The 17,502-nt window shown below is 37.1% G+C and overlaps 1 protein-coding gene across 1 annotated transcript in view; it reads left to right on the top strand.

Moving 5' to 3' along the window:
- Zip71B (Zinc/iron regulated transporter-related protein 71B) overlaps positions 1 to 17,502 on the top strand; it is a 55,387-nt gene extending 37,885 nt beyond the window's left edge. Inside the window, exons 3-6 of the mRNA XM_069820958.1 lie at positions 10,548 to 10,927; positions 11,002 to 11,118; positions 11,191 to 11,619; positions 14,525 to 17,502. Coding sequence (XP_069677059.1) covers positions 10,548 to 10,927; positions 11,002 to 11,118; positions 11,191 to 11,619; positions 14,525 to 14,665 — 1,067 coding nt within the window. The 3' untranslated portion in view covers positions 14,666 to 17,502. The remainder of the gene's footprint in view (positions 1 to 10,547; positions 10,928 to 11,001; positions 11,119 to 11,190; positions 11,620 to 14,524) is intronic.

Genomic DNA, 17,502 nt, shown 5'->3' with positions numbered 1-17,502 from the left:
ACAGACGCGATACGGAATGCGTTACGATAGCGTTACGATTTCGCGATAACGCAATATCGCACTATCGCGAAGAGGTGCCCAAACTGGCGCGTCCGCGATATACGATATTCTAACGTCCCCAGCCAATCAGAGTATCGTAATGGGTGACCACATATGCGGATTTTAGTTTTCCAGCCACAGCGCAAAGACCAGCTACCTTCAGCAGGTGTATATCACTTGTGCTCACAGATTGCGATTTCGGATTACTTGTAAACGAACGTGGAATTTTTTATCGAGTTCGTAAAGGAAAATCCTTGGCATGGAAAAGGAGAAGAAATGGAAGGAGATAGCTACAAAGTTAGATGTAAACAATAAGTGCGATTATTTGTTTATAATTTGATGTCATACTGGCTTGTACACTTACGCGGGGTTTACGCTAGAAAATAAATAACTGTCGCGATAATTCGCAAATGAAAAAACATTTATTTGTGCAAATTGCAAAATGCTTGTACAATATTATAAATAATTGTGCAGAAATATAAAATTAATAAAGTACCGGTATGTGGAAACAAAAAGTTATGTAATTTGTTTCTCGGAGTTTTATTACTTTTAATATCTTACCACACTCTAGATACACTTATGTAAGTAAATCATTAGACGTAGGTATGTTTAGAATAAATTACTACTGAATTTACTTCACATTAAAATTCGTTATTTTATGGGTACTCTAAACATTGAAATTCTTTACTAGTAGGCTCTTCAAGGTTAGCAGAGTGCTAAGGTTAGTTGTTGAACTAAGGTATAAAATTAATCTTTTTCTTCCCTTGTGGCATTTAACTCGTGAATCCACAACCTCCTGCAACAAAAAGAGCAAATTAAAAAAAAAAATAAAGTTTATAATCGGGTAGGCGTACTTGTTATTTATTTCACGTTCTTGGCAAAGAAAAGCTAAATCATCACTTTATACATTTTTATATTGTTTATCTTAACCATACATGACTACCATGGACTTACCTGCACCTGCTTTGCCTGCGACGATTCTCATCCAAGAAAGAGAAGTTCCTCTTCCTTTGAAGATGGATCCATAAATGACACACTTCAACCCAGCATCAAAATAAACGCGTGGCGTTCTCGCGATCTACATCTCCGGGAGAATAGAACGCAGAATCGTCGCGTTCTACTTGCTGCGATAATAACGCATATTGCGATAATCGCGTGTGTGTGAACACAATCATTCAACGCAATGAAAACATTTATCGCAAAATCGTAACGCATTCCGTATCGCGTCTGTTTGGGGGAGCCTTTAGTCTGTAAAATTGCGTTACATTACTTTCCCGTGCACCTCCACGAAATATTTCCCGTACTCATTTTACGCTGTTTTCTGTATTTGAAATTGTCCTCAACAATTCATTCCACGCCACGATTTGTGACCGTTCTTATAAATGACATTTCACCTTAAATTCACTTCCTATCACAGCCAGAACTTCCTTTCCAAGGTAACTGGAATATAATAGGTAGACCATTCCTGCACTTTTCGCTCTCATTGGCTGCCCGCCTCTGGCGTCACTTGGAAGGTAAAGCATAGCGCGTCTTTCGAATTACAATTGAAAGTTACGTGTAAACTTCGTTTTAAACTATATACTACCTCCTATATCAATGCATGAGTCATAGGCTACAATTCAAAGAATTAGACTACTTACGTACATAGCGTAGGTTAAACTGACCTTAACAAGAAACACAATGTCATTAAATTAACAATTAATAGAATATAACTCACATGCAAGTAGTATACACTATGAATTGATATTTTTTATTATGTAAATGCATAAGGAACAATCTTCATAAATATGCTAACCTCGTTATAATACTACTACAACATAATATTTAGAACAAAAGATCGTTTCCCTATATGTTAGGGTCGTACATTTATTAGAATACGCCACCTTAATAAGAAAATGAAAATAGAAGCCATGGAAAACCAGGCAGCCAGGAAGAGACGGTTGTGGATGGCATCTAGATCTTCCAAACCAACATAACACATCACTGTAAGTCTATTTATAAAATAAAAAAAAACTGGACCTGTAACACCAGACGGCGTCCGGGATTGTGTGGGACATTCCCGGCTAGGAAGACGCGATTAAAGCCATTGTCACTGTCGGTGTGATTATAGAAGGTGTGTATCTCGTTTGCGAGTAATTCGGCACGTTTTATGGCACCTGCGCGTGATTGTTTAAGGGAACAGGGACTCAGAAAATCCCTAGCGAAAATTTTAAGAAGGCAGGTCGGCGATCTGTAACACAAGACGGCGTTCGGGATCTAATTGTATTCGTGATTGTGTGGGACATTCTCCCCTAACAAGACGCGGTTAATGCTATTGTTGACTGCGGTGTGAATAGAGAAAATGCGTATCGCGCTTACGACTAATTCGTATTTCGTCGCCTAAAGAATATTATTTTGAGAGGTGTATAAACTAGCCGCACCCGTGCGCTCCGCTGCACCCGTTAGAAATAAATATAAAGTAATTATATAATAAAAATAGGACATTTGATCCAGGGAGCATTCGTGTTTGATATAAGGATAAATCGTTTATTATGTTACTTAATTTAAATTGTATTTGCATAATTAAAATGCGATCATTTTGATCCAGAGACCACTCATTTGGTCATAAAAATTAGTTTAGGAAATACAGGAAACGAATATACAGAATAGCCTATCAAGTTTTCTGTGCATAAGAATCTATTTTAATCTTACCTGTCCTCGATTCACTCAGAAGTTACTGTGATAACATTATAGCATTATGTCCATCTAGAGAAACTACACTTTCCAATGGTGAATTAATAATTAATTATACAAATCGGTTAATTTAGCTTCCGATATTACTTCATAGAAACGCAGAAATATTATCTGTAGGCTATCTTTCATAGCTTTCGATTGTTGCTGTCCAAGGCCCCTTATAGACGAAGTCATTTGTTTTTTAATTCATTACACGGCCTTAGATGGCAGTTATTTTAATTTTAAAACTCATTTATCTCATTAAATATCAGTCCTATCAAAATTTTTCAAGGAATAAAATTTATCGGACATTATTTTTAAAGAAACTTTTGTTATGTAACATTTTCCACAAAAATCAATAATAAGCGAGATATTTTGATTTATTTAATTCAGGCCCCCTTATAACCCCCCTTTTATATAATGTATTTTGAATGCCATATAGCCTAAAATCTAAGTTACAACGAGCTTAATTTATATTCCAATTTTCATCGAAATCCGTTCAGCCATTATCGCGTGAAAAGGTAACAAACATACAGACAGACAGACAAAAATTTCAAAAAAGCTATTTTCGGTTTCAGGGTGGTTAATTATATATGTTAGGACCAATTATTTTTGGAAAATCGAAAATTACCAGAAAAATTTCGGCTACAGATTTATTATTAGTATAGATAAAGACAGCGTTCCTTCCAGTAGACTTGAGATACTACATTGGTAACACGACTATACAGATAATTGCGCAGTAACACATTTTCAGATATTAACAACAGTATTTTGAGACATGTATGTTAGAATTAACACACTTGTTTTCAGTGGAATACATACATTCGCATACTGCATTAGCAACATTGCAAAAGTAGCCTATCACTGAATTGCTTTTCGATATGCGTACAATTCTTTGTTTTCCTCTGTATTGGATAATTAAAATAGCAACTTCTACAGTCTATTGTTGTTTATTTCTTTTATATTCAACATCGAATTTCATGGGACCGTGGATATCAAAGGAATATGTGGAATAAAAACATCTCCTTTCGTTTTGCCAGTTAATACTGTATGTTCGCTTATATTAGGTTTTGCATGATTTTTTTTTCACCCCAACTCTTGTTCCATTGCATAATTTTGGTGGGTCAATTCTTCCAAATAATATTATTGATGGCATTAAATCCAGACGTTTGATATGGGCAGGATATGCAGCATGTGTGGGCAAATCCAGAAACGCATATAGAGTGTTAGTTGGGAGGCCGGAGGGAAAAAGACCTTTGGGGAGGCCGAGACGTAGATGAGAGGATAATATTAAAATGGATTTGATGGAGGTGGGATATGATGATAGAGACTGGATTAACCTTGCATAGGATAGGGACCATTAGCGGGTTTATGTGAGGGCAGCAATGAACCTGCGGGTTCCTTGAAAGCTATTTGTAAGTATTATTGATGATCCAATATTAAGTATTAAGTTATGTGGTTATATATTCCTTGTGGTGTCAAAGAATTCAGGAATTCAGTTGGATAAAAGAAAGTCTGCTCACTATCCACAATTGTATCGAGAAATTCATAATACGGTCTTGAACTGTGTAATAGCTACTTATTGCATGAATTTTCTAGGTTTTTCGTTTCATAATATACCTACCAACAATGTTATTTAATTTCATTTTATTTTTTCGACGGCCCCGTGAAAGTCGATGTCGAATATAACAGAAATAACCACATTTGACTCTAGAAGATGCAATTTTAATATTACGCATGCATGTTTGATAGTATTTATTTTCATTATTTTTTTAAATAATTTAACATCCATTTGTCTAATGTTAATGTTGCCTATGTTTTTCGCCTGGTTGTGAAGTCTTAATGTGCAAACTTGGACGAAAATAGGTCAAAGCATGTGAATCTGTATACTTATGAGCAAATACATACCGTACATACATTAATTATAAACTTATTTATCGGTTAATGATCGTCACATTTATTCTGTACTAGTAGATTAAACTGAGGGCGGCAATGAACCTCCGGGTTCCTTAAAAGTCATTAAGTAAGTAGGTAGATTAAATTGATGTCTGCATTTGGAATCTGATAGCTACTTGAAAATGACGTGACAATGATATGTATATTTTTAAAGTAGACGTGATTAACTAATAAAAGTTCCTACTTAGGCCACAGTATGTTCTCTATACTGTGCTTAAGCTCGAAACATCAAGTACTGTATCGCAAGTTTGTCATCTGTCGTATCTTGCATACAGTGTTTCGAATCAGCACACCTGACAGCAAACGAAGCAGCGATACAGTGCCAGCCGGCACATTGCCTCTCAGTAGATGTGTCGTGATTCGACACACTGTTTCGAAACATTTCACTGTGTCGTTCCGAATGTGTCGCTTTTCCCATGTCTACACACCACGCTACCCTCCACGTGACGTCAGCAGCAGACGACGATGTTTGAGAAGGAAAGCGCGGGATCTGGGAAGAGACCCTCCCCCCTGCTTCCTTTCGACTGTGATTATGGAGACATCGAACCCCCGCCTCTGTTCAACGCCATCTACACCGAACATCGAACACATTCATCAGCGCCATCTTCACCAGTGCAGAATGGGTTAGAATAAATTTGGTATTACGTTATCAGACGAATTGTGCGGAATTGTAAATGTTGTTTTTGCGGTATAGAAACAAAATTTTTGACTATAATTTTCGATTATTTTGCGCATTAGCTATCCAGCCGTAAGGCCAGCAGTCGACTGGTCGGCTTTACCCTCTATGGGTTGTTACATACAGAATAATTATTATTATTATTATTATTATTATTATTATTATTATTATTATTATTATTATTATGTTCGCGGAGTCTACATTGACAAATCCATGACCTGAAATGAGCCAAAGTTCACAACATTAAGGGTTAAAATGGCTATGCTTTAATCCAGTGGTCGGCATTTTATACCTTAAGCCAGGCCTGTCCAAGGAAGCTGTCCCAAACTGGTTCTCGGGACATGGGTGCAGAAAGCAAATAGCTGGGAGAGCGAGGATGAGTGCAGTGGCGGACTCAAGCACGTCTTGTTTTACTCAGTGGAGCGGCTTTTATTTATACAGTATTTTCAAATAAATGCTTCTCAAATAACAATTGTCAGTTTAGTGTAGCTATATACAAGAATTGCTCTAAACATTTAATAGGCCTATTAGTTTTGTGCCTGAAGAATACGTGCCCTGGCATGTACCAAAATAAACAAAATAATAAGATTAGTTTAATTCAGAGATTACAATATCCTTAAAAGACTATTTCTCTTGACTACAAAAAAATTCCATGAGATTACACTACGTGTGTGTCTGTGCTATGAGACGTGAAATATCTAGACATACAGACTTACAATCTAAACAATAAAAATCACCGATATGTAAACAATGCCAGCACGACAAGACTGCAGTACGCCGGCATTTCTAATAGTTAACATAAGTCGTCAGATTTGCTGAACATTATTATTATTATTATTATTATTATTATTATTATTATTATTATTATTATTATTATTATTATTACTCAGAATTAAACTTGCATCGTTTAAGGAAGCTTTCTCAAGATCCTCAGGTCCACTGCTGTGGAGTAATGATTAGCATATCTGACCGCAAAACGAGTGGGCTCGGGTTCAAATCCTGGTTGGGAAAGTTTTCTGGATGAGATTTTTTCCGGGGTTTTCTCTCAACCCATTAAGAACAAATGTTACGTAACTTTCGGCGCTGGACCCTGGACTCATTTCGCTGGCATTATCATCTTCATCTCACTCAGACGCTAGATAATCATAGCAATCGATAAAGCGTCGTAAAATAAACCAATTAAAAGAAGAAGATCCCGAGTCATTTTTGTACGACCAAATCATAGGTATTAGTATGTTTATTTTTATAGTGGCGATCCATATTATATTAGCCACGAAGTACCAAATATTAGGCATCTCGATCTATCTAATTGAAGAAAGGAATATTTTTCTTTCCAATCTATATCCTGGTTAAAGGAACTTGCGCGTCTCCTCTCCGATCTGCATTGTTCGAATCCATATTATTAGAGCTATCGGAGTTTAGAAAATACCATTGGGATTATAGAAGTTTTCTTAGCGAACATCCTCCTCTTTCCACTATAATTGAAATAATTATGTTATTTGCGTATTTTCTAACGTTCATAAAATAACAGAAGAGTGTTTGGAATTGAACGGGTTACATTAGCTTCTTGTCTATGCGGATGACGTGAATATGTTCGGAGAAAATCCACAAACGATTAGGGAAAACACGGAAATTTTACTTGAAGCAAGTAAAGCCATAGGTTTGGAAGTAAATCCCGAAAAGACAAAGTAGGCCTATATCATTATGTCTCGTGACCAGAATATTGTACGAAATGGAAATATAAAAATTGGAAATTTATCCTGTGAAGGGGTGGAAAAATTCAAATATCTTGGAGCAACAGTAACAAATATAAATGACGCTCGGGAGGAAATTAAATGCAGAATAAATATGGGAAATGTCTGTTATTATTCGGTTGAGAAGCTTTTATCATCTAGTCTGCTGTAAAAAAATCTGAAAGTTAGAATTTATAAAACTGTTACATTACCGGTTGTTCTGTATGGTTGTGAAACTTGGACTCTCACTTTGAGTGAGGAACAGAGATTAAGGGTGTTTGAGAATAAGGTTCTTAGGAAAATATTTGAGGCTAAGAGGGATGAAGTTACAGGAGAATGGATAAAGTTACACAACGCAGAACAGCACGCATTGTATTCTTCGCCTGACATAATTAGGAAAATTAAATCCAAACGTTTGAGATGAGCAGGGCATGTAGCACGTATCCAGAAATGCATATAGAGTGTTAGTTGGGAGGCCGGAGGGAAAAAGACCTTTGGGGGGCCGAGACGTAGATGGGAGGATAATATTAAAATGGATTTGAGGGAGGTGGGATATGATGATAGAGACTGGATTAATCTTGCACACGATCGAGACCGATGGCGGGCTTATGTGAGGGCGGCAATGGACTTCCGGGTTCTTTAAAAGCCATAAGTAAGTAAATCTATTTCATTTATTCGGTTATTGATAATACAAATAAAGTACGGTAACATATAAGCTTAGGCCTAAGTCTATTTATAAGCAATATAAAGCGTTTATATTTGAAGCAATGCTTACAGTGTATTTAGATTTACTTCTGTTGTTTTATATACGTTAGAAAATACGTAAACAACTTATTTTAGTTCTATTACAAAGAGAGGGAAGGTCCATTAAGGGGAGACTGTACTGCCTATCCCAGCAATGTAAATTTCATCTAATTTAGGTGCACTTTTCTCAGGACTTACATAAGATACATATTTGAAATTTTTAGGGGTTATTCTTCAAGTATTATTGTATGTAACAGGCTAAAATTACGGCCTTTATCTTTTATTACTCTGCTTTACATTGCTGGGATGGCAGTACAGACTCCCCTTAAGAAGACGCCTATATACCCAATGGTATTTTCTAATCTCCGAATGCTCTATACACGATACAGATTGTTAATGTACCGTACAGCCGCCACATCACCACTCTCAGACTCAGGAGACAGTGCTCCATGGACTGCCCCGTCTCTCGCTGTATGCCCCCAGTGGGCAGGGTTCCCTTAAGCCATTCCAGTAAACATAGTATACCTATCTAGCTCATTCACCTCGTATGCTAGACGTCCACCAACCCTGCTGGTACAGGTGAACTAGAGGGAGGGGAATGAGAAGTCGCGATCTACTTGTACTAAATGTACTACATTTGCCACAGCTGCTTTAACCAATCATTCTTCTGTATGCATTCATGTGTCCATCTGGACCTAAATCATTCGGTCTAATTCAAACATCCCAATCTGTTGTTTAAGATTTTCACATTTTTATTAGCAGTATGATTTTTTCCTCATAACATGGATAATAAAATCAGAGAAAAAAATAGGAACAGGCTACAGAGATGATGTTTCTTAGATATGTTAATGGATGCACTATAATGGACAAAAAAATAGATACAAGTAAAGAACTGAAAGTACAAAGTACAGAGGACAAAATATAACATTATCAACAATATTTTAAAGATTACCAAAGGATGACCTTCTATACAAACCCAGAGGGAAAAGGGAGATGGAAAGACCTCATAAACCATATGCCCGCTAAGACATCGCCAGAATAAGCTGAATGATATAATCCATGTAGTTTTTTGTTGTTATTGATGATTATTATGATGATAATGACGATGGTGACTACTTTCTTCTCTATCTAGAACACTCAGAAAATACAATTAGTTTTTTTTCTTTCCTCTGACAGTGAGACTGTATGTTGATTACTTTCTTCTCTATCTAAAACACTCAGAAAATGCATTTGCTTTTGTCTTTCCTTATTATGTCACACAATTCCTCTGACAGTGAGACCATACTTTACAAATAAGATTAAGCAATGAGTAAACATCGTTATCATATAACAATGTCATGTAAACACTCAGGCATGTTAACATAAGAATTTGTATGACCAATGATTCAAAACTGCCATCAGAATGTCAGAAACAATACGAACACAAAAATCTTTCTGCTTATCCTGCATCCTGAAGTGTGTTCGTAAATCTAACTCGTCAAACTCAGCTCATGGCCTTCATTTCCAAAGAGATCTTTTGTGTTAGTTTAGTTGTTTTGACAGCATAAACAAACTTGGAAAATAAACATTTTTTACAAGAGAAATTTTTGCGATGTCGCAAAAAACATATTTCGAGATTTTCACAAAAATACATACCAAAATAAAAAAAATATTTCGGGTACTGTATGGCATCTATATGTGTACAGCAACTTCTTCTAAACTACTGGACGGATTTTCTTGATAGAGACTGGATTAATCTTGCTGAGGATAGGGACCAATGGCGGACTTATGTGAGGGCAGCAATGAACCTCCGGGTTCCTTAAAAGCCAGTAAGTAAGTAAGTATGAAAAAGATTATAATCAGCTCAATTTCGCAGGGCAAGTTACCTCATAGGAATGGATCCGAATTATCTATATAAGCATAATCATTGCATTTTTTTCTGCCCCCTTTCATGGAGGAGGGGACTTGCATCACAGCTTGAGGCTTATTCTGCTTACCACTCCTGTTCTGTGCATATATTTGTCACTGTATGAGTAATGCACACTGCACACAACTTAACCCAGGCTATGGCAATGATGGCGAAATGAGTCCAAGATCCAACACCGAAAGTTTCCAGCAATTCTGCTTCAATTGGTTGAGGGAAAATTTCGAAAAAAAAAAAAAACACCAGCCAGGTAACTTGTTCCAACCAGAAACCTGGGCCGGCTTGTTTTGCAGTCAGACATGCTGACTGTTACTCCACAGCAGTGGATTTAATCGTTAGATTACTAATTCTACATTGTCAAGAAAATATTATATTTGCACCTTTTGCAGAAAATAAAAGTTTCATAGAAATTGACTAAAGTTTACTTTGTATCCATAATAGCCACATTACATTATTCATGTAGATATCTTTGAATTAAGAGATTGAGAATGAAATACCGTATTGTAGACCTGCAGTATTTGGAAAATAAGGGTGACATTTAAGTGCTTGTAGAAAGAGGCTAGAGATAACGGCCATGATAGATGCATTAATAAAAAAAAAAGACACGCACATGCACACATTATTTGTGAATAAAATAAACATTTGTAAGAATTGTATTGTATGAACAGCATTTTTCATTGCCTGTATTACAGATCTTTCTTTATATAACTATTTTAAACCTTATTTACTTAATCCATTTATTAATTAAATAAACAAGAACAACAGTCTTCTATTATCTATGCAGAACTGGATGAGCTGGTGACATATTCAGAACCAACAGGAGGACGATGCCTCACACCACAGGATCTGCTACGTGCATTTGGACTTGAACCGAAACACAGCCTCGTGATCTCACCTCCCGTGTTCCTGGACTTGTGTCCTGCCATTGTGTATGAGCTGGATCAGCGATCGTGCTACAGTGAGGCACCAGTTGCTCCAACACGCCACAACTTGGCATGGCTGCATGCCACACTCAGTGTGCTTGTCATCAGTCTCGTGGGACTGTTAGGTGTGGCATTAGTACCTCTGGTACAGCGCACCATCTTTCAGCAGTTGTTACACTTCCTGGTGGCACTGGCTGTTGGAACCATGAGCGGTGACGCCCTGCTGCATCTGTTGCCCCATGTGAGTGTTGCTCTTAGGTATATACCTATCACTCTCATCTCTTGTATCATGTCTTATGGATCGTCTGTTTGCAGGCTTTGGTATCACACTCACATGACCATCTCACACCTGTACTGCGAGCATCCTTCACTTTTCTGGCTATCTGCCTGTTTTTTCTACTAGAAGTGACTGTGAACCACTTCAATATGCAGGTAATGTTTAGGAAGGTAACCTTTTCCAGCAACGACATGCAGTAGTGGGATCAGAGTCATTTCTTGTTGTAGGATAAGCCACAGACAGAGTCTGAGCCCAAGGAACAGGCGCCTCTGCAAATGGAGAGGGCATCACATGGACACTCACACGGCACTAGTGCTATGGGTTCTGTGGCCTGGATGGTGGTGCTAGGTGATGGGCTGCACAATCTGACTGATGGTCTGGCCATTGGTGCCGCATTCAGTGGGGACTCTGTTGCAGGACTTGCAACAGCACTTGCAGTACTTTTCCATGAGCTTCCCCACGAGCTGGGGGACTTTGCTGTGCTGCTTCAGTCAGGCGTGGGCATACGTCGTGCCGTCATGTACAATCTTCTGTCTTCAGTGCTCAGTTTCGCAGGCATGGCTGCAGGGGTGTGGCTTGGGGAACACGAGGCCATGGCGCAATGGATATATGCCTTTACAGCAGGATCGTTTCTGTACATCAGCCTTGTGGACCTGGTGAGTCATAACTCAAGAAATGAGTCACTTTATTTTTATTTCAGTAGGTTATTTTACGACGCTTTATCAACATGTCAGGTTATTTAGCGTCTGAATGAGATGAAGGTGATAATGCCGGTGAAATGAGTCCGGGGTCCAACACCGAAAGTTACCCAGCATTTGCTCATATTGGGTTGAGGGAAAACCCCAGAAAAAACCTCAATCAGGTAACTTGCCCCGACCAGGAATCGAATCTGGGCCACCTGGTTTCGCGGCTAGACGCCCTAACCGTTACTCCACAGGTGTGGACGAAATGAGTCATTTGGACCTGATATGTGAGGTGAGACATGTGGTGTTGGTGAGCACATGACTTGTGAGGTTAAGGCACGTGGATCTGGTGAGCACATATCTAGAGAGATTAAGACGTGAATTTTGTGAGCACATGACTTGAGATGGGACACATGAACTTGAGCACGATTTTTGAGGTGAAGCACATGGATTCACATATGTTTTGTTAGATACAGTAGAACCTCTATTATCCGTGGTAATGAAGGGGATGGACTGAATGGTTGATCGAAAAAATCGGATAATTCGTACCATGAAAAATTTTGTTTTTCCTGCATTGTCTTGTATTTAACTCACTAGATAGTGGATCAGAAGTTAGCTAATTTAAGTCTGGTTGTAAACGACGGGTTTTTAAGGAGCAAGGAAACCCTTTATAATGACTATCTCAGGAAAGATAGGAATAGTCTAAAGGAGGTCTCATGTTGTAGATTTACATAATTTTTTACACTTCATCCTTGTTTTTTTATTAAATCGCGCAGTTGTAACCCCAATCTCGTATTCTGCTGCGAGATGAGCCACAGTTTCTCTTTCTCAAACCATTGAAATTATTTCCATTTTTTTTCGATACTAAGCACAACACGTTTTCTGTTAACATCCGTGGAAGACATTTTATATACAAGTTATATTATAGAACGGCAATTGGAACAGTAGACAATGCTGTGTAACGATAAAGGCTTGTAATAACACTCTCTAGCAAAAACATATGTAGACCCTACTTGCACAAAACAGTACTTCATATAAATTAGTTATTTCTGAAGAAAAAAAAAGAGCGAGAAATAGACAGTCGGATAATCCGCCAATCGGTTAATAGGGTGACGGATAATCGGGGTTCTACTGTAGTGTGCATGCACTTAATGAGCACATGAATTCTGACTTGATACACTTGAACTTGATGAGCAAATGACTTGTGAGGTGAGACACACAGGTTTGGTGATTACATTACATGTGAACTTGAACTTGGGTTTAAAAAACATGTGTTACTAAAACACTTTCTTTTTATATGTAGGAAATAGGGAAAATTTCGCAATTTCCATGCTAAAGTACAAAAGGAGAATTAAGAATAAACTGACATAATGCATATAAACATATGGCAATTAGTCTATAATCATCTGCACTATTTCTAAAATTTATTACGACAATGGTACAGATTAAGCCAACGCAGTTCTTTTGCTTTTCAATGTTCTTAATCCAACCTTCCATAAGCTTGTACATGCCCTCAAAAAAAAGTATATAGTTGGTCTATCAGATCTTACACACAACTTTTCATATTTTGGTCTATGGTAAATCAATGATCTCTTAAAAGGTCTCTTTCAGTGGATCAAACAGACGAATTTAATTTCATAAGCATTTGAACAATGTGACAGCAGTAGGCCTATGTGGACACGCATTGTGATGTTATAACAAAACACTTTTTTGACAGCAGACATCTGTGTTTGCTGTCAATGTAGAATCTTGATAATTTTCCAGTATTGACCGTAATGAGTCTAAAAAAATTGTGAGGATAACCTTTCCTGAGGTCGGTTGAGTTCTGAGCATTTTTTTTTATTGTTCATTCTTGGTCCTTCCATTCCATACTTTGGTATTCTCTCTCTGGTTCGAACTAGTGGATCCACATTACATCTGCAGTGATTATTCTTTCCAACAAAGCAACACCTTCTTTACCAGTTGTTCAACAAGTGTTGGACAGATGTCCAGGCAATTGTACTTGTGTCTTTTGGTGAGCACTTTAGAGATTCATTTTGTACAAATTTTATGGAAGCCAAAGCAATTAAAAATGGGTTCATATACAAAATCAAGATTTTTTTTTGCATATGAAAGAAACATGTAAAGAACTATGTAAGTTAAAAAAATGAAAACTGAGATTTTGATGTCATCTGCTAGTTTAGGGCTGAATTATAATATGGAATGGATTGAATCTTACAAAAAACAATCCTTGTTCCTTAAAAATGACTTTTAAAATGTGGCCTCCAATGGAAGATCAATCTAAGTAAATTTCTTCTATTAAAGAACAATCCAAGCAAACTTATTGTAGTACTTTCAATTAACCCCAATAAGCAAAGGCGTCCACGTAAAAATGATGGAAGTGCTTTACGAAATTACAGAGTTAAGAGTTATAAGGGAAGGAATGCTGACAGAAATTCATGTTTGTTAGAAAGCATTCATGGGTATCCATGGCAGTACAAATCAAAGAACATTAAAACTGCTATTAATATAGCACCATGTGCTTAATCAGGATTTGACAGGATTTTTTTAACACATTTATCACAATGTCATCCCTCAGAGATGTTGACAGAGTAAATTTCCATCGAAATTCTTCGAAAAAAGCTGGTATAGTCCCTCGAGCACCTATAAGCAAACTGAATACCTCAACGTGAATTAAGGCATATTTCATCTTGAAATAGTTGACTGTAGGCTCATAGATCGACTTCTTCTCATGGTGGACCTGAGCTGACTGATGACATTCTGTGAAAGTTCAGGTGCCAAGCGGTTTGATAATTCTATAGTGCCTTCTAGTCTAGTCGTGGGTATCATTGAAGATCGTAATTTTACATTGCCAATATTTATGAAACAATTGTTTCAGATTCCGGAGATGAACACCCGTGCACCCACACCCAGAAGTCTAATGCCTATCATGCTGCAACTCTCCGGAATAATCGCTGGAGCCAGCATCATGCTTGTCATTGCACTGTATGAAGACGATCTGAGTTCTCTGTTCAGATGAGCCATGCTCTTGTGAAGAAACCAATTAATTACATGTAGATTACACTACGTTATGTCACAATGGTTATAGTGAGCTGATTACATTAATTTACAGTACTTGGTACTGTTTTTACTTTTAGATCATTTTCAATTTAAATTCTTTATATTTCAAGGCTATCATAACCTTCATCTCGTTATTCATTGACAAATGAAGTTGTAGAAACACAAGAGTTTTTTCCATGCTTGGCAGGTCCTGTGGCATGTGTAGTAGACATTTTAGGGTAGACTTTCTCAGAATACTTCAGTGTTCCTTGCCAATCTCAGTCCACTGTTGGATCTTTAACATCAGCAACACTATTGTCCTTCTATCAACACCATATTACCGTCTTGTTTATGATGGATAGCATATGTACTTAAAAGCATTCTTAGGTAGTATGGGTTTTACTGAAGTCACACTCTATGATCATTTCTTTCAGATACCAAATTACATACTATCACACAGATGTAAGAAAATACACTGTTTGTAGATTTTAAATTTAATTTAATGTTTCATTTAACGATGCTCGCAACTGCCGAGGTTATTTCAGCGTTGCCGGTGTGCCGAAATTTTGTCCCACAGGAGTTCTTTTACATGCCACTAAATCTAGTGACATGAGCCTGTCATATTTAAGCACACTTAAATGCAATCGACCTGGGTCAGGATCGAACCCCAACCTCGGGCACAGAAGGCCAGCACTATACTGCCTGTGCCACCCAGGGCGACCACTGTTTGTAGATTAAAACTAGTCTTGAGAATCTGAAAAGTAACACAAGACACTGTTAATATGCAGTATGTGGTGAGGATTTAACGTAAAATGGTATGCAAAGAACATACAATATCTACAGCCAATGAAAAAGTGATGAAAGTACTCTCCAATGTACTTAATGGAATATCCTTCTCACCTTGCAAATGATCTTCTAGTCCCACAAACAAAGGCAACATACTGCAATTAAGGAACAGCCAGGAATGTGATACGTACGTAGGACCAATGACAATTGTGGTAACATCAAAGTAAGAAGAAATGAGTGTCAGTAAAGATGTTTGAAATTTGTCATTGACAAAAATAATGCTTAGTGGTAGGTTTTTGCGGATACTCCCATTTCCTCTACAGCTTTCCCTCCATTCCTCCATTAATCATGTTGTGGTGTTATTTAGTTCATCTACCATGGTGCACTGAGGGCAATGTCTATGGCAGCAAAAAGAACTATGGCTTCAGCATGGCCTTCATGGATAGGACGCTGATGTGAATAATGCAAGGTGCATGCCATTGGATAAAAAAAAAAAAACAAGTCCATCAGAGTGAATGGGGGCTTACTGACAATAAAAGTGGCAGAAATAAATGTATCAATTTAATACCCATTTAATCTACATAATGAAAAATGAGATAAAGATGTGGGGCAATAAAGTAAAATGGAACAACCATGGCAAAGAAAATAGTAGTACTAAGAGAAAAACTTCAACCACTGCTGATTTGTTTATCACATATGTGACAGAATCTGCCAGAAGCAAAATGCAACTCTTTTAGTATGACTGACTGAATTACAGGAGGACACAGAAAGCAAAATTTGTGAAGTGGTTTATAAGGAAGGTTAAATTATTATTATTATTATTATTATTATTATTATTATTATTATTATTATTATTATTATATATAAATGCTATTGTTTTGACCTACTAATTTACAGGACAGTTGTTTGTTCATGAGTCTTACCTATTGCACAGTGTGCATTAGTATCTCCGTTTGTGTATGTGTTGTGCTGTGCTATGCAATCCTGTTCTGTTTGTAGCTGAAATACTGTTACTACCTTTTCCTTTGGTATAGTACTTTTTAATTTCAAAAGTGTTTTGATATTTCCCCCCCTGCCCATTTTTTTTTTACCTCTTAAATTTTTTATTTACATAAAATAATTTTATGTAACACCAATAAGGCATCACTCATAAAGCCAGTTCCTTTTCTCCTCTATTCCATACATCACTGTTCGGTAACATAGTTCACTAATCAGACTTCAGAGACTGTCACATTATGAAACTACATCGTAATTACTCGAGGTACAGTCCTTCACTCTGGCTCAGAGGTAAAGAGTATGAAAGTTAACAAAACAGTCATACAGTCATATTGGACCCTAGCAAGGGAAGTGATTATCTCCCAAAGATATGAGTTGTATCTCTTTTCTCCTTCCCTACTTCCAATTCTTGCAGTAAGATGACTTTTAATCACGTTTCTGCATATCCACATTTTGTTCGAAACTGTGAGTACCACTTCCAAACGTCAAAGTTCTACAATTAACTTCAACTTGGTGAATACACTGTACAAAAATAACAATACAACTAGCTCTCAGCTGAGTCAATCGCAGAGAGCTTGTTATCAGTTATATGTTGCACAGTATTGGTAATTCAACACACCAGAAACCATTCATGTGAAATTGAACTAGATATAAGCAGTTAAAACATAATTTACTCACAAAAATCAAGAAAGGACATGCTGAAATTGTCAGCCTTTTTATTACAAACATTTGTCGCAAAAGTTTATGAAGTGATGTACCACTTGCTGCAGTTCCTGTTGAGAAATGAAGGTGATGTCTGCTCAGATCCTATTTTTCAGGTTTTCCAGGGTATTCTCCTACAATCTATCCACCCAGTATACAACATGCTTAACAGGTGTGTCCTTATAATAATTTTCTGTAAATATGAAATATATCATGTATATGTCTACATACAGTATGAACATGCGAACTCTTTTTAATATTCCGTCCAGAACTACATACAAATGTCCATGTATTTCATTATAGTTAGAATAAAAAGAGTAAACATATAATATA

This window comes from Periplaneta americana, chromosome 3 (genome assembly GCF_040183065.1).
Source record: "Periplaneta americana isolate PAMFEO1 chromosome 3, P.americana_PAMFEO1_priV1, whole genome shotgun sequence".
NCBI classification, from domain to species: domain Eukaryota; kingdom Metazoa; phylum Arthropoda; class Insecta; order Blattodea; family Blattidae; genus Periplaneta; species Periplaneta americana.
Note: the sequence above shows the minus strand (reverse complement) of the source record. Positions and strands in the feature narration are given on the sequence as shown.